Here is a 19,383-nt window from a genome sequence, read left to right on the forward strand (position 1 = left end):
TATTTTTGTAATATATACAAAAGTAAAGTTAAAATAGGAAAATATTTCTATATCATAATATGTTGGAAGGGAAATAGATAAATGTAAAAACTCAAGCATGACAGAATATGAATATGTCAGAGTTATTGATTTGTTCCAAATAATCAGATTTTATGGTTTGTGTCCGTCAAGTAATTCTACTGGGATTAAGTACCTTTCATTAATTTTCTGTTAATTTAACTACATGGTTATTTAATATATAAATAATTTTAAATTGATTTTTCAGCCCCCCCAGAAACCCAACATGCGTATTAGCTGAATGTGTGTTTACATGCACACTGCATTGCACGCTCATCTCTCCTGTTTTCTCCAGGTGTGTGCAAGGCTGATTTGATTTCACCAAAACCTCTTTACTCTGAACCTGACACACACTTGAAGAAAACCTCTGCTATTATAGTTCAATCTCTTTACCGGTTAAACAACGCTCCACAAACACAGCAGCACTTTCTCTTGGTTTTCCTCTGACCTGATTACCCTTGTGCTGAGTAAAAGACTCTCTCACACCTTCCTCCCTCTCTTTCTCCTCTCCTTTTCACCCTGCCAAACTGCTTTAGAGCTCCTTTAAATATCTTCACATCCTGCCTTCTCTGGGAAGTCGTGTCTCCCTTACAAATCTGTCACTCTGCATTCGCAGCATATTATGTTCTCGGTGCGGCCCACAGGCACCGTGATGTATGACATGCTCTGCCTGTATTGATTGACCCAACTTAGAGAGAGAGTAGATGAGAGTTAGAAAGATGACCTGAGAAAAATAAGAACTCTTAGTTTTGACACATGGGATAAAATGTTTAGAATAAAATATTATTTAATAATTAATTCCAACACACCCCAAAGCTGCTCTATTAACTCTTAAAAAATGCTGGGTTCAAAATGGACAACCCCAGCGATTGGGTTGTTTAAACGATATAAACGAATGAATATCATTGAACATGTTTTTAAATAAAAATCCCGTTTTATAGCCTGTTTTGCTCAAGAATCAGTGAGAAGAGAGATGAAAGGATAAATGCAGAGGGGATGAAAGCGAAAGAGAGAGGGACGGATGGATGGAGTGATAGAGGCTCAGGCTGGAATGAAGTCTTGATGAGTATCCTGTCCCAGCTCATCGTGTCGGTAATACTCTTCTTGATCGCACATTTTTCACTGCCGCTGAATTCAATTGATCAATCATGTCTGTCTGATGGCACCATTTCAGCTGGTTATTACCACTGCGCTTGTCACGGTGACCTTTTCTTTCTGCACAGCGCGGGTTTTCACACACATACACTGGACACTTGCTCTGTGTGTGTATCCAAGTAGATTTTTCTGAAGCTTGCAAAACTTGACACTACAATGCTAGAATTCTGTGGATGATTGCTGAGGTTATTAAGGTTAAGATACTATGAGATTCTGAGTATTTTTTAGTACGTTGTTATGTTGTTGCTAGGGTGTTCTGAATAGTTGCTAAGGCATTGTTATGTTGTTTATAGGGTGTTCTGGGTGGTTGTTAACCTGATGCTATGTTATTGCTAGGGTATTTAGTAGGAAATATATTGCTGTATGATTGATTGGGTGATCTAGGTGGTTGTTAGGGTGTTGCTATGTTGCTATGCTGTTGCTAGGGTGTTCTGAATAGTTGCTAGGGTTATTATGCTCTTTGTAGAGTGTTCATGGTAGTTTTAACATGATGATATGTTGACTATTTAGTGGGCAATGCATTACTATACGATTAATTAGGTGATCTACGCAGTTGTTAGGGTGTTGCTATGCTGTTTCTAGGGTGTTCTGAATAGTTGCTAGGGCATTATGTCATTTCTAGGGTGTTCTGGGTGGTTGTTTAGCTGTTTCTATGTAATTACTAGGGTATTTAATGGGCAATGCATTGCTATATGATTGATTAGGCGATCTAGACGATTGTTAGGGTGTTGCTATGCTGTTGCGAGGGTGCTCTGAATAGTTTCTGGGGCGTTGTTATACTGTATATAGAGTGTTCAGGGTAGTTTTAACCTGATGCTATGTTTTTGCTAGGGTATTTAGTGGGCACTGAATTGCTATACAATTGATTAGGTGATCTAGGTGGTTGTTAAGGTGTTGCTATGCTATTGCGAGGGTGTTCTGAATAGTTACTAGGGCATCATGTTGTTTATAGGGTATTCTGGGTGATTGTTTATCTGTTGCTATGTGATTACTAGGGTATTTAGTGGGCAATGCACTGCTATACAATTGATTAGGTGATCTTGGCGGTTGTTAGGGTGTTGCTATGCTGTTGCTAGGCTAGGGTGGTCAGAATAGTTGCTAGGGCGTTGTGTTGTTTATAGGATGTTCTGTGTGGTTGTTTACCTGTAGCTATGTGATTGCTAGGGTATTTACTAGGCAATGTATTGCTATATGATTAAGTGATCTAGGCGGTTGTTAGGGTGTTGATATGCTGTTCTAAATATAGTTTCTAGGGCATTGTTATGACGCTTGTAGGGTGTTCTGGGTGGTTGTTAACATGTTACTATGTGATTGCTATGGTGTTTTGTGGTTAATGCATTGTTACATATATGATTGAGTGGGCGATCTAGATAGTTCTTAGGGCATTGCTATGCTGTTGCTAGGGTGTTCTTTGTGGTTGCTATGGTATTGAGTTTTGTTTCTAGGCTGTTTGCAAAGACAGTTGCTAAGGTGTTCAAAAAACACAAGAGTTCACCTTCAGTTCTTTGAGCAATAGTAATAGTGATGCTTGACTTAGCCATGTGTTTTTCCCACTTCAGCCTGTTAAAGCTGCATGTTTCTGAGCAGGCGCTCTGTTTGGACAGCTCCCATGGGGGTCCTTGAGGTGGAGTGGGTATTTGCTGTATCGGGCGCAGGGGCAAATGAAGTCATTAATTAGGTGCCATTAGGGAGCCTGGGCCACAAACCTGATCAATACAACTGCATTTGTCATTCACACCAGTGACAACAGCTTCCCACTCACTGGATGAGCAACACGCACATGTGCGCCCATTACTGCTCCGGCTTGCTGTGGCGTTTTGGCAGGAGCAATGAACGTAACGCCTCAACTGCTTAGAGAAAATCGACTACTGAATCCACACATGACTCTTACTGTGACCGGGAAACCAACATCTTTACATTACAGATAAATCCAATGAACTGAAATAATATATATATATATATATATATATATATAGCAAAAACTGAACAAAAATAGTATAAGAATCAGACCCAACAATTATTGGCTAGAAATCTTAGCTTCTACAGCAGCTTTCGAATCTAATTTGTCCACATATGCAGAAGTGCAAATGAGATTTCATATGACTTTAGAAGAATCACATGCAAGTCATATTGACTACTATTAAGATACTTGAGTGCAGTCTCTATTATGGCGATATATTGCGTTTTGCGTCTCAAAGAATAACGACAAACACATTTGCAACAACATGCAATTGGTGAGTAAATGACAGAATTTTTGCATTTACTTCTGCTTTACTCTCAACTTTTGCTCTATTTCTTCTGTCTATTAAGTTACCAAAGTAAAGTGCGCAGTTGAGTTTCTTTCTTCTGTCACACAATGATTCAGTGTTTTGTCCCACTCGTGCTTATGTAATGCCTTTCACCTGGAGCCTCTGGCACCGGCTTTGAGGCGCTGCTGCACAGTTGCGATGTGTGCTGCCCCGCTGCTGTGGTATTGATCTGAGACTGAGTGGAGCGGATTCCTTTTGACGTGAGTCAGTATTAAGACTGAGGTAACGAGGGAGCCCGCTCTATCAGAGCAGATAAGCAACTCCATAACACCGCAGGATTCACACCCACAGGCCCTGACCCCATGGGAAAGAGAGAGAGAAATACTGTGTCTGCACTAGAGATTTTCACGTTTCGCTTTAAGACCCAGATTTTACATGACTTTCAAGCGCAGAACTGACACAGATCCAAAACTGTTTAATGTATGAAAGCAAACTAGGGCTGGTATCAATTTGCATACTTATACTATATTGAAGTGTGTACTTCCCATATTTTGAGTGTGCAATAAGACCGTATGCAGGGATAAAGACACTTTCATGTAACGTTTGCATGTTAGCATCTAGAGAAATTTATTACATATATAGTGTATTACATTTAGTTTATATGGATTTTGGAGGGTAATAATAATAATAATAATAACTTTATTTTGTATAGCGCTTTTAAAAGTAATTTCTCAAAGCGCTTTACATAAGTAAAAATTAAAATAAATAAAATAAGCAAAATAAAAACACATTACAAAAGGTATTTATAAACAATAGGGAAAAACATCCCATGACAACCACAAGAATTACTTTTCAACCAAATGCTTCCCTAAAATAATGAGTTTTAAGTGATGATTTAAACATTTTTAGGGATGCTGCATTTCTAATCTCGGAAGGCAGAGAATTCCATAACTTTGGGGCAACTGAAGAGAACGCCCTATCACCCATTGTTCTTAACTGTGTTACCGGAACAACTAAAAGACCAGCATCAGCCGAACGAAGTTCACGTGTCGGAATGTATGGTATTAAAAGCTCAGTAAGATATTGAGGAGCAAGTCCATTTAATGCCTTGTAGGTTAACATTAGAATTTTAAAATCAATACGAAATTTGACAGGCAGCCAATGCAAGGTCTCTAAAATAGGTATTATATGATCTCTTTGTCTTGTCCTTGTCAAAATACGCGCAGCAGAGTTTTGAACCCACTGTAGTTTGTTCAAAGTAGATTTTGCTGCTCCTGCTAACAGGGCATTACAATAATCAATTCTAGAGAAAACCAGGGTATTAACTAATTTTTCAGCTACAGGAAAACTCAGCATGGACCGTAAAATATCCTATGTAGAAAAATAAAACTAATATACACTTAGAAAAAAAAGAGAGCAAATTTTGGAAATAACATTAGAATAATATTTTGGAAAATTGCAGTGCATGTCCATAACCAGATTTACCATGATAACCATAGTTCTCATTAAAATAATGTCCTTTCACAGTTATTCTTTCTACAATTAATGTGTTGTATGATGGTATTATAAGCGTCCATTTGAAGGACATATTAATGCATTTCTGTTTTTTTTTTAGTTGTTTAGTTGTTAAAGGAGACCTATAATGCCCCTTTTATAAGATGTAATATAAGTCTCTGGTGTCTCCAGAATGTGTCTGTGAATTTTCGTCTCAAAATCCCCCACAGATCATTTATTATAGCTTGTCAAATTTGCCCCTATTTGGGTGTGAGCAAAAACACGCTGTTTTTGTGTGTGTCCCTTTAAATGCAAATGAGCTGCTGCTCCCGGCCCCCTTTCCAGAAGAGGGCGGAGCTTTAACAGCTCAACAACAACAAAGCTGGAGAATCTCACGCAGCCAAAATGACGAAGGTGTTCAGCCTTACATTGTTCAAACCGGAGTCGACACTGATGGAGAGACTCAGGAAGAAGTTACAACTTTTAGACGTTTCTGAATGGTTAGTGGATAAATTTATGTAGTCGCTGTGGAGTTGATTCAACTCATCAACTGGCATGTGCCGTCATGTTCATCTTTTGTGCAAATCTAGTGTTGAATTGACCCTCGTTTTTGAAGTAGTCCGGCGTAAAATGACGGCATGACAACAACACTCTACTACAACAACTCTTCCTCTTCTCTAAAGCAGCCCAACATGGCCCCGCCCCCTTTGTTGCGTGTTCTCGGAGGCGGGGTTTATGTAAATTTTAGGGTTTGTGATGTCACTAACCTGGGAAAAAGCTCGTTGCAGCTGTTTGTTGTAGTCCTTAAACAGCGATTTCTTAAAAAGAATATATATCCTTTGCAGATGTTGTTTATGCTCAAACAGCAACATTACACACTAACTAAAGTTAAAACTGAAATCATAATCAAGGACCCCTTTAATAATTTATTTATAGGATTCTCTAGCCTCAACACTACAGTATATGAAATCCGAGCCATCATGTTCATGACAATAATCATTGCAAAGTGCAATTTTACAACTAAAAATTAAACATGCATAAACACAAGACAGTCAGGTTAATGTTAAAACGTAAGCACAATTTAAGCATAAACTGCACAGCACCAGTGGTGTCTTGGGTTGGCCGGCGTAAAACTGCTCTCATCTTTTTAATGGTCTGCTCTTATGAGACAGCTGTAGAGGGGGGTGCTGGGATGTGTGGATGTTAGATGTTAATTTGTGCCGTAATAGCTTTTCTCGGCGGAATTGCAAATTCTCTTAAATGTCACTTGCAGCTTCGCAGCTCAGACAGCCAGAGTCCGTGTGGATACTATTGCTGTCTCTCTCTCTCTCTCTCTCTGTATCGTGCTACTTTTAATTTGCAGTAATACAGTAGCGCTGTCAGATTAATGGCTGGTGTGACACCTGTGTCCCCGCGGCCTGCTCTCTCAGCTCCGCCGTGTACATAACGCGTGTCACAGCGCATTATCTCTCTGCTCGGCTCGTAATGGGCCCTGCGTCTGAGGCCGCTGCTGACTCCAAACGTACTGTAAGAAGCTGTTTGCCTCTCTTGGCATGCGTGCCGCCACAACCGGGGCACAAAAAACACACTGCTTTTACCACTGAGATCTATTATGTTGCATCTGACAACGCGCCGTTTAAAATCTCACAGTGGTTTTCTAAGAAAATAGTTGTTTGTGTTAGTGTGGTGATTTAAGAAACTGTTCAAAATGCACATTCATGCACGTGTTTTCCTGTTTGACAAGGAAAAAAACATCACATTATCAGAGTAAAATGCACTGTATAAAATGATTTTTGGAGAACGTTTTACGGTCTTTCTACTTCAAAATGCCATATTTAATTCTGTGTTAATTGCTTTTCCTTTGTAATTTTATTTATGAAATTTATTAGAAGTTTCTGAGTGAAAACTGTTGCAAAGTAAATCCTAAGTATTTACAGTGCATTTTACCTCCATAATGTGAAAACTAGGAAAAATACATCACATTATGGAAGTAAAATGCACTGTAAATTGCACTGTTTTTGAAGAAAGAAAAAAAAAATTGAAGTTTTAAATAAAATGATAAAAAAGATTATTGGAGTATGTTTTACAAGAAAATGCTATTCTTCAAAATTTCATGTTTAATTCAATGTTACTTGCTATTTCTTTGTAATTATTTACTCAAAAATTCATTTACTCATTTGTTTAAAATGTAGAAACAATTTCGGCAAAAATTGCTAGTAAATTTCACAAATAATTACAAAGAAATAGCAAGTGAACATGAAATTTTGAAGTAGAAATACTGAAATAGTATATATATATATATATATATATATATATATATATATGTTGTGTACATTTAAAAAAATATATATTTTATTATTATTATTTTTAAATGTACGCCAATAATGTTTGTTTTGTGTACAAAAAAAAATCTATTTTTTTCAGTGTATTATGGGATTTTATATTCTACATTTTGCTGCAGGGAAGACGTTGTTTTAAAAGCATCGTTATCAGGCAACTGTGTGTGTGTGTGTGTGTGTGTGTGTGTGTGTGTGTGTGTGTGTGTGTGTGTGTGTGTGTGTGTGTGTGTGTGTGTGTGCGCGCATGTGTGGCTGCAGGTTTGTCTGGCAAAGATAAAGTACACCTATTCTGGATTCCAGGTGTCTACAGTCCGTGAGCTGTGTGTGTGTGTGTGTGTGTGTGTGTGCATCACATGAACGTTTGTGAAGTTATACATAACATACACTGCCCTCCTCCTCTCCTCTTTCTCTCTCCTCCACCTCTTCATCCCCATCGCTTAAATCAAGAAAATGGCCACGCATCAAGAGGATCATTTGGGACAGAGAACAGCCCCCAAAACAGTCAATCATCTTAAAGACACGCACACACAGACACAAGATCTGAAGTCTCCCATCATTTCCTCCTCTGCTGATGTCACCCCTGCGCCCTTGCAGCGTCTGACAGCAAGAAAACCAATGAACCCCAATGCAACACAAATGACTGCAAGTGTACCGCGCTCTAATCACAAGAAGGACTCGTTCTGTGTGCGGTGGATCACGTGCGCACTGAATGCGAAACACACCGCATCAGTTACATGTCAAGAAATGGTAGTTGCACGGTTGGCACACGACATGCATGCTGCTGTCATTGCTTTGTTTTTTAGTTTATCACCTATTACCATAGTAAAATCTCTCTATACCCACAGGAAAATGATCTCATGATAACCACAAGAATGCACACCGCATACAGAACCAGCACTAGAGAAGATTGTGAGCTGTGTTTTCAAAGTCAGCAGACAGGGAAATATGTAAGTGCATTTATCTCATTCACTTTTTATAGGAGAAAGACCCCATTGCATGATGGTCTCGGTCTCACATGCCATTCCAAATGAAAACAAACTGTACATTTGTGGGCATATATTGTGCACAAGCTGTAAACTGATTGCACTGGTTCACACAACTTCTGTAAGTTAAGACACAAAGATCTAGCAGTTAATCTGTGTTTTTGCAGGTAATGCATTGCCAGAATGAAAAACTACTCACTGGATTTGCCAGCATAAATAATAATAATAATAATAATAAACTGATAAATTAATTAAATTAAATTAAACTAAAATAATAATAAAATAAATAAATAAATAAATACATAAATAAATTAAATTAAATAAAAAGAAAATTAAAAATAAAATGAAAAGTAAAATAAAATAAAGTATATATATATATATATATATATATATATATATATATGTACTTTATTTTACTTTTCATTTAATTTTTAAATTTTTTTTATTTAATATATTAATAATATATATATATATATATATATATATATATATATATATATATATATATATATATATATACTAAAATGTATATGATATATAATAATATTTTGTATATTTATTAATAATAATTTACATTCTAAAATATTATTGAGAACATTTTATTTATACACTACTGTTCAAAAGTTTGGGATCGGAAAGATTTTTTTAAAAAAATGTTTTAAAAAGAAGTCTCTTCTGCTCACCAAGGCTGCATTTTTTTGATCAAAAATACAGTAGAAACAGTAATATTTTGAGATATTATTACAATTATTATTATTATTACAGAATAACTGGTTTCCATTGCAATTTATTATAAACTGTAATATATTCCTGTGATCAAAGCTGAATTTACAGCATCATTGCTCCAGTCTTCAGTGTCACATGATCCTTCAGAAATCATTCTAATATGATGATTTGCTGCTCAAGAAACATTTATTATTATTATCAATGTTGGAAACTGCTTCATGTTTTTGTGGAACTGGTGGTACATTTTATTTTCAGGATTCTTTGATAAATAGAAAGTTTGAAAGAACAGCATTTATTTGAAATGGAAAGCTTTTTTCACATTATAAATGTCTTTAGTGTCAGTTGAATGTGTTCTTACTGAATAAAAAAAGTATTATTATTATTAATAATAATAAAAAACGAACTTTTGAACAGTAGCATATTTGAAAATCTATTCTATAAAATAATATTTATACTTTTGTATGGACAGAAATCCTTCCCCATAAAAGGAAAAGCAGTCTGATTGTAGATGTGTGATTGTTGGTCAGAAAAAGCTGCAAAGTGAAGTAAGCAGTATAGAGAGAGAGAGAGAGAGAGGTCCTTGAGCTAAATGTCCTCTTAAGACTGTCGTTCTTGTTTGAGAAGTTTGTTAGTTGGCTACATCATCTTGACATGTAATTACTGAAGCTCTCTTAATCACTGCAGTGCAGATTAATAACGGGGGGCTCCTGTGGGGGTCACATGACCACATCAAAACCCTCTCAGCCTCCCTCACAATCACACACATGATAAATACTGCGCCCAATCATTACACATTCAAGGACAATCTTGTATGTAGTAAATTCAACATGAAAATAAATATTAATAATTATGAATGTATACATTTAATGATAATAATAATAATAATAATAATAATTATTGATAAATAAAGTTGGAATTATATTGTTTGCAGCCTTTGTGGCCTATATTTTGGCCACAAATATTTTGCATATCCTTCACAAAAAAAAAGGAGAAACCGCAGACTTACCAGCATCTCTTTTCCTCTTTTCTCCATTGGAGCGAGGGATTCCCAGAATGCCGTTGATGGAGTAGGAGCCCACGGGGTCGTTGGAAGAACTGGAGACAGGAGGAGATGCTGTACTGGGGACTATAAAGAGAGAGAGAGAGACGATCAAAACTCTTCTCATGAGTATAACATCACATCAGAGTCTGATTACAGGACAGAAAGGTTTATTGCATCTTATATCGCTTGCATTTGGTCTGTTTTCCAAGATACACTGGGTTCAGAAGTTTGTGACCACTAGTGAAGTTTCATTACAGATGACACTAAAAACATAATTTAAATGTAAAAATGAACATGAAGCCTCTTTTGCATGAATAGCAGCAGCACTGGAGCTACATGAACAAAACCTGATGATCATGATCTCCAGCATGAATTCAAAGCATCTCAAGCTTCACTGGATGCAAGAAAATTTGACCGTCTGTCACACGACTGATTTACGTGCATTTGATTTGTCACTTACAATAGCGAAGAAGAATTGTAAATATTTCTTCGTTAAGTCTGGATGTGTGTTTAGGTGTTGCTGGGTTGCAACAATGAGCAATTTTGAGGTAAAACTCTCACTGGATTTGCAAAGAAAATAATGTAGATGGCAAAATAGTATGTATTTCAGTTTGTTTTTAAATTAGGAATATTATAAATAAATATGGAAAATGTTATATTTATATAGATGTATACTGTTCAAAAGTTTGTGGTCGATAAGATTTTTAAGTTTTCATGTTTTTGAAAGAAGTCTCTTCTGCTCACCAAGGCTGCATGTATTTTAACAAAAAATATAGTGTAAACTTTCGAAAAAAAAAATTACAATTTAAAATAGCTGTTTTCTATGTGAATATATATTAAAGTGTAATTTATTCCTGTGATCAAAGCTGAATTTTCAGCATCATTACTCCAGTCTTCAGTGTCACATGATCCTTCAGAAATCACTCTAATATGATGATTTGCTGCTCAAGAAACATTTATGATTATTATCAATGTTGCAAACAGTTGTGCTGCTTTATATATATATATATATATATATATATTATATGTATATTAATTTATTAATATTATTAGTATGTGTTATTAATATTATTAACATATTTATTTTTAATATGTTATTTTGTATTTATATAAAATTTAATATATAATATTTATATTTCATTATATATTTATATATATATATAATTATGTTTTATATTTATTTATTTATATTTAATTTTTATAATATTTATATTATTTTATTAATATTTTATATTATCAATAAAAGGAACAGTATAAATGTATTTAATGTCATTCCTTGTCATTCGCAGGTTTAAAGTAGTTTTTGGATTTAACTGTTGCCTCTCCTGTTCTGTCATCATTGCTTTGTACAAATGTTAGTTTTACTTCTTATGTAACTTTATTATTTTGAGTTTGATGAACTTAAACCATTTAAGGCAATCAGTTTCCTCAAACCATTTAAGTAGCTATATAGTTGTTAAGACTTAGTTAGATTTGTTACCCGAATTCAAACTGAATGAGTGGAATAAACTTAAAATTTTTAAGTTGAGTTAATGATTGACTAAACCAACATTAAAATATAATATACATGTGTGTTTACAGTACTCATACGTATTGGTTTTAAAACTTAAATGGTTTGAGTTACCGTAACTTGACGGGTTTTATAGATTCAGATATGATTTATAAAGAGTAAAAGATTAGTGTGTGTACTTCTTTCAATTAAATCACTAAGAAATAGTAAACAGGGAATGGGATTTTGTTTTTTATTTTCCCCCGGAGCAGAACGGTTTGGCCCTTGATTTGATTTGGAGGGGTTGACCTTGTCCAGAAAGGTCCAAAAATGGCCCCTGGAGTTAATGATGTGATCTTACCTATAGTGTGTCCTGGGGTGGAAAGAGATGTCCCATCTGGCGAGGGGTGAAACGGTTGCTGAACCTTCGTCCGAATGATCCTGCACAGTAAATACAGTACGTTCACTCACATGGAACTCCAGAGCCAATGTCTCAGTCTGTCTGTCTCTCTCTGATAATCTCAGATTTACTTTATATATCCCCGAGCAGGGGGGATCTGACAGAACGGATAACCGCAGACATCCAGATCCCGTTTACCCGAGCGAGAAGCAGCAGACTCGCTGTACCTTTAAGGTGAGATATAGCGAAAAGCTCTCTGAGCTCTTTTGCCTTGAGTGATCTTGCAAACAAAGCATGAAATCACAACAATTCACCTCGATAATCGTCCTCACGGCGCTCTCGGTGTGCGTTTCGGTCCTGAGGAGAGCCTCAGGCTCGGTTCTAGTGTGGATGAGGTTCTATTGATCTAGACTCTAGGATAAAAAGTTCGGAATTAGCCACATGGGTGCCTGGATGCAAATGGAAAGCTATAAATTATATGTGACAGGAAAGCAATAGTTGCTCAGTGCGGTGTACAAGCTTACGCCAGCATTTGATTCTGTTAATCTGAACGGCACTTTGGGAAAAGGGCCCGCTGTCGTGCTCATTTGTAAACTTTAGATCTATTCATCACCGGTGGTGCTGCTTCTGTTTCAGCAGACAAATGCAACATACATGCAAAAACCATGGCATAGTTTTCATTTCATGCCCCATGAAGATTATCGATTGTAAAAATATTTAGAATATACACTGTGACCGCGGATACTATTCAAAGAGCATATGTATTTCCATTTAAATGAGCGTGCTGCTAATATTGATATCTGCTGAAATAAACACCAGCTTTAGGGATGTGTCCTCGGGGCTTTGAAAGGAAAGAACAATGACAACATATCGATATTATATTTCATTTCTCTCTTTAAAACCATTGTATGACCCCTCTCGCATGGCCTGGGGAGAATAAATCTGCAGACTTTATCCAGAATCTATGTTTCTGTTATTGAATAAGTCATTTGGGAGAGCGAATTAATGTCTGGGTTGTGTCTGAAAATCCTCTTAAGAAATATTAAAAATGCTTTACATGTGAATCAATAGTATTGAGTGCCGTCGAGGTGGTTTTTATAAGTCTGGCGGTTTCAGTGCTGTCACTTGTTGGCTGTGGAGACACTTTAGTACAACAGGAACTCTGTAACACTTAATAATGTATGTTAAAGAAAAGTGCTTGAGGTCTGAACATCCTCTCACTGTCAACAGGCCGGGCTCAGTTTGCACACAACTTTGCAACAAGCAACATTTCTCTTTAATGAATAAAAGGTTGCGGGTGAAACTGACTCTCTTCTTGTATTTCATCAAACTGACTTCAGAAATGATTCCCAAATTATTATATGTTCTATCAACAGACTGAGTTTGGTTTCAGCCTTATTCAAGGATCCAGACAGGGCTTCATTCATGAGTATATCAACATATAAAAACAGACATAAAGATGGAATAAATTGTGCTTCATCAAAGTCTTTTACCCACATTCATATTTTAATTTTCCTCATAAACAAAGACCTGTTTCCTGTTTCAAAATATCCAGACTGAATTCAATTAGACTTTAGAGACGTTTAAGGGCTTCGGTAATTACATTAACGTACATTTTGCATTTATCTCACAAGTTCATGTCAAAAGACATTCAAACGGCCCTTTTTAGGTGACCATGAGGCATGAAATGAATTTTTTCTAGCCTTCTCTTCTGTTGTGTGAGGCGCTCTATTCTTCGCCATCGACTCATTAAAATGTAATGCAGAGTCTGGTTTTATGGAAGAGTGAATCTTAACCAAAGTTCAGCGCCTCACTGCTTCTTTTTACCGTTTTGATTTTCCACACAAGTCTAACATACCACCCCAAAACACCAATTTAAGGATGTAAATAGGATCATATTGGATTGTGGATTGTGCATACTGTAGATTTCCTATATTGTAATTTATAGGTGTGCATTATTGATATCATTCCAGTTGGAGGGAAAAAAATGTTAAAAAATAAGGTCCCACTTTATATTAGGTGGCCTTAACTACTATGTACTTACACTTGAATGAGACTTTTGATACAATGCAGTTATTGTTTACATATATTGTACTTTATATATATACTTACACCTCCCCATACCACCAATCCTGTCCCCAATCCCACCTCAGTAGAAAATACACCACACACAATGTGAACACAATAAGTACATTGCACCATTTTTTTAAGTAGTTAAGGCCACCTAATATAAAGGACCAAAAATAAAACCGTCTTATATAATAACATTTTCACTCACAGCATTAAAACGTATGCATTAAGAATTTATTTTCTAGATTAATAATTATGTAAACACAAATAAGCATGAGAATACATCCTTTATCCCATTAGTCTATTGGAAAGGGGTGAAAATATGAAAAGCCTCGTTACTTCTTCTTCTTTGGAAAATAGAAGGAACCGATTAATAACGGCATGAACTCTAATCGAGCAGCTCTGTGTCTCTTTTACCAGGTCTGATCAGCGTTCATTGATCGGTTTTCACTCGGTCAGATGAGATTTTAGAGCTTCAGTCTGTCATTGTTGCGGTATTTTGGAGCAGGGGGTTGAATTACACACAAGACCACCGGCAAACCACAGAACAAACCTCTATGCTGACACAACAGACAGACTAATATCAACCAAAATACCTGATGACTACTAGAATGTATTATTTCAAAATTACTCTAAAAAGCGCTGGGTTGTTTCAACCCGTGTTTCGGTGAAATATGGACAAACCCAACCGTTAGTTTAAAAATTTAAACCCAACGGTTGTTTTTGTCCATATTTACCCAACGGTTGTTTTGAAATTTAAATGAAAAATTTAAACCCAACGGTTGTTTTTGTCCATATTTACCCAACCGTTGGTTCAAAAATTTAAATGAACAATTTAAACCCAACGGTTGGGTTGGTCCATATTTGACCCAAACATGGTTTGAAACAACCCAGCATTTTTATAGTGTTGAAAAGCAGCAAGCAAATAGTTAAACGTTGTGTAAATAATTTTCTTTCTTTCTTTTTTTACCTGAATGGCGATCAGACTGCGTATAAAAAAGGAAAAGCTGCTCGATTAAAGTTTATACGGTTGTTTTATCCTTGTTTGCCCCAATTGAGGAGTGTTAAATGTTACTTAAATTAGTTAGTTTTTCATTTAAATATAGGTATGTTTCAAATGTCTGGGGTTTCTTTTTTCATTTAAAGGTTTAAATCCACGATTACGAGTTGAGCTAAATAGACGCTCGCTACGTTGCTTTCACCTGGTAACCATAGCAACCATACGCAGCTCGTGCACTTTCGGTAGGATCAGTATCGGGACAGAACACAAGCCTATTGTCAAATAATTGTAGGCCTATTGCAGATTTACACAACAAAAGAATATCACATACATGTTTTGTTTTGTAAAAAATGTCTAAGGCAGTTTGACGCATGATATTAGAGACGCCAAATACAAGTCACTGAATAATTGACACACTGGTTATTGTTAAATGACGGCTTCGGTTCTTCTGACCTGTTTATGGAGGAGACGCTGGGGACGGTGTCATTATCACAGATCCCCTCCGCCAGCAGCCTGTCCCGGATCTCCCAGGCGAACATGGTGGGATTCTGTCTTTTATAGTCCGCTATTTTATCCACCACCTTCGGCGTGGCGACTTTGGGTTTGGATCCTCCGATGACTCCAGGCTTTATGCTGCCAGTCTCGTAATATCTGCAGAAACAAGTGTAAATCTGACTTTCATAACCTGGCCAAACCTAATGACAATAAACAACAGATGCGTGCTAACAAAGCCATGAAAATGTTTTATCTAAGCTACTTAACACGGCCCATAGCAGTACTAGTAGGAAATTATCATATGATTAGAATACTAATTTAAAATTTTGCGCAGCAGGACATTAAGCAGACCATCTGTTTTAGTTACTTATTAATCTCAGATAAAAAAAGAAGCTTGAAACGAATTTTACGTATTTTTGTCTGACATGTTTTTTTAATACACTTAATAAAATGGACAAGCGATGACTGAACAAACTCATTAGCATTTGTACTTCTGGTTTTGACCTTGTTGAAATACCCTGAACTATAACAAATTAATTTTAATAATTAATTTGATCCTTTCAAGGCATTCAAATCAGTGGTCAAATATTTGGTCTTTTTAAGGCCCAGTTCTGATAGACTAAAAGCAAATGAATTGCTCTTTTTTCTATATGAAAAACAAAGGGCATTTAAAATATTTTGGGATTTTTAGTCTGAGATGAAAACAGTTTTTGTGGACATAATAATAATAATGATCACAGATCTCATAATGCTGAGTTTCAAAGCTCATTAGGCGACTCTTTAGTTTTTGTTTATCTCAGATTAGGATTTAGTAATCAAGGGGAAAAAATGCACATTTCTATGATTCTCAATTCTGTGCTGTTAAAACGGCAAATGTTTTAATTTGATGACAGTGTATTGGGTGCGTCAATCTAATGCAGCATTTTGCTAATTCTTTATACAAGTATTATTATGCATCCAGTGTTTTATGAGCTCAGTTTAATTGATGAATAGGCTACACTCTAAAAAAACAACCCAAGTTGTATTGAAAATGGACAAACCCAGCGGTTGGGTTAAATGTTTGCCTAATGTGGTGGGTAGTTTTATTTAACACAACTATTGTTAAAAAATGACTATATGACTGGCTTAAAATGAACCCAAAATAGGTTGGAAATTAAAAATCAGACACATAATTACTAGAGGCAACAATAATCATCAAAAGGTGCACATTTAGCCTATTAATAAGCAATTTAATAATTGTTTGTTTCATCATTATTCATTAAACTTATTAATACATTATAATTTATTAAACATATTAATACATGTCAATTTCCGACATACTTTAGGTTCATTTTAAGCGAACATTACGGTAATTTTTAAACAATAGTTGAGTTAAATAAAACTACCCAGCAGGTTGGGCAAACATTTAACCCAACCGCTGGGTCAAAACAACCCAGTCACTGGGTTTGTCCATTTTCAACCCAACTTGTGTTGTTTTTAACCCAACATTTTTTTAGAGTGTACACTTTAAAATTGGATTGTAAATTAGTGACGGTTAAAAAGATTAAAAATGTGGAAAAACCAGATGTGGGCACTCGGTCACAGCACAAAACATATACACGACCTCAACTGATGCGTTGATCTTAAATGGTAGGCTAAATATCACGTTGTCGTATTTCGTATGAGGGTCTCACCTGCCCAAGATCTTGCTGACGCAGCCGTGACTGACCCTCAGCTGTCTCGAGATGTCACAGGGTCTGACCCCTTGATGCGCGAGCTCCACGATTCTCTGGCGCACAACGTCAGGTAAAGGCCTTCCGTTCACGAACACCCCGCCCAGCTGGTTCACTCCCCCGTGCCCTATACCGGAGACAACAGCAACAAGCACCCAAAACATAACATTACATACAGGCCGTCGGTGACGTCCGGCAGAAGTCATGTCACATTCATCTAATTAACAGACGACGCGTTCTGTGTGGCGACACACGAATTATCAACCATCAGAAAGGTTCATTACAATCAAACGCAGTTTGTGATAATGAATTCCTGTCTGTACTCACATTAAATTACTGAATAAATAGACGGTGCAATGATTAAAATAATTAGTCTGCATTATTTTCACAGCGAAAACCTACACAAAAGTATTATATTTAAATGCTATTGTTTAAAACATTAATAGGCCTATATGTATGCGTATATATTTATTTTAGAAAAAAGAGTAATGTTATTTTACTGTCCCTAAATCCACACTGGCGGAAATATAATCACTATCAGAAGCTTTTTAAGCGTTTATCAAATAAAATAAATGTTTATTTTCATTTTTCTTTTCTAGTGATGTACATTAATCTATTCTGGTTGGATGTTCTTGTTGAAATAATACTGTTGTTTGTTAGTCGTAGGTGAGCGATTAAATTACACGAGCATTTATTGTTTTCATTCCCTAGATATGAATTATTAAACAGTTGTGTTTGATCAAATTACATAGTTAATCCCAATTGGTTGTTTAAAAAAACATTCCATTTGAATTCAATTAAAAGTCCATAGATTGATGCAGAAACATTAAGCATGTACAGTTTTTTGTTTTGAATATATTTTCTACTGTAAAGCTAAATGGAATTATCCCAATATGCTTACAATATTTTGGCATTATCTTGCATTCCTTTTTGTAAATAATAGTCACATAGTGATATGCACATCGCATATTTTAATTTTCTCATCTCAGCCGCATTTATTTTGATTATTAGCCTACCCGAGTTCTTTATTGTTTCTGTTTTATACTATTTTATTTATAGTATAAATGCAATATAAGAAGAGTGTAATTTAGGTCTTTTTTCCAGGGAGCCTAATAATTTCCTATTCCAGTGACGATCTTAACATCATTCTCCAGATAAACTCCAGTGTAACTCACGGTGCATGGCGGAGAAGGGGTCTGCCTTACAGTGAATATCCATCGGATAACCGAGAAAAGACAGATAGTCAACTGAAGTCGCCGTCTCGTCTTTCTTACACTCAGAACAACTGAAAGAAACGAAGATGTAACGTGAATCCAGCCGAGGAGCGGGGAACTTCGGAAAGTTGCAAATGGACGCAGGATTTGTCAGGTGTCAGACATGACCGTATATTCGAGGTCAGCAGGAAATGTTTAAATGTTTTCAGCATGCATGCTTTCCCCAGAACTCATTTCCCAGCGTTCGTCCCATCCATCCGCGTGTTAGTATCTCTTATATCCCGGTGGTCTCGGTTAGCAGGTGCTGGGCTGCTGTGTTTCGGTTCTGCGCATGGATGACAGACAGCAGAACCATCGGAGACTGCGGGTTTCCTGCGCCCACCTTTCCCTCAATAACAACGCGATGCGTTTGCATGCGCACACGGCCCGGGACTGAAGGACTTGGGTCGGTTGTGTTGGTTTGTAAAAGCTCCAGCCCCCTCCTTCACGCGGACCCCCTTTCGCCACTACGGGTGAGTGTATCAGACAAAGGCAGTAGATTCCAGCACTTTGTGATTCGCTCAGATGAAGCTCCATCCGCCTGTCACTCCAAAAAGGGGAGGGAGAAACATTCACCTCCGAGTGAATGAGAGTTTAGTGGAAATTGAGAGCAAATCATTTGCTTTTCTTTGTGATAATAGTTTGAAGAAGTCATGTTATCAATGAATTAGCCTGTATCAGTTGTGTAGCGAGGTTGGTACAGTGACAGCACACAGGTAATTACATGCGTAATATGAGCATTTGTATTAACATGGTCACCTTAAACATCTCATATTAACACTCAGAATAAAAGCTCACAGCTGTGGCCTTCGAAATATAATGCCAAATAAGCATCTTGCTGGAAAAGCACAGCGCTAATGTCATTAATGGGGAGGTCGATGGTGTGATTATGGTTTGATTTAAACACCATCTTGTTTTG

At 36.4% G+C, this 19,383-nt stretch overlaps 1 protein-coding gene across 4 annotated transcripts in view; it reads right to left on the reverse strand.

Moving 5' to 3' along the window:
- Window positions 1-19,383, reverse strand: part of pax2b (paired box 2b) — a 37,842-nt gene extending 18,459 nt beyond the window's left edge. For 2 of the 4 annotated variants that reach the window (XM_048170914.1, XM_048170916.1), the window contains exons 1-5: window positions 18,387-19,383; window positions 17,173-17,338; window positions 15,458-15,655; window positions 11,896-11,975; window positions 10,010-10,129 (exon numbers count right to left, since the gene is read on the reverse strand). In XM_048170914.1, coding sequence (XP_048026871.1) covers window positions 10,010-10,129; window positions 11,896-11,975; window positions 15,458-15,655; window positions 17,173-17,338; window positions 18,387-18,429 — 607 coding nt within the window. In that variant the 5' untranslated portion in view covers window positions 18,430-19,383. Of the gene's footprint in view, window positions 1-10,009; window positions 10,130-11,895; window positions 11,976-15,457; window positions 15,656-17,172; window positions 17,457-18,386 lie in introns of those variants that run through there. The other 2 variants (XM_048170913.1, XM_048170915.1) reach the window with 1 other exon arrangement.

This window comes from Megalobrama amblycephala, linkage group LG20 (genome assembly GCF_018812025.1).
Source record: "Megalobrama amblycephala isolate DHTTF-2021 linkage group LG20, ASM1881202v1, whole genome shotgun sequence".
NCBI classification, from domain to species: domain Eukaryota; kingdom Metazoa; phylum Chordata; class Actinopteri; order Cypriniformes; family Xenocyprididae; genus Megalobrama; species Megalobrama amblycephala.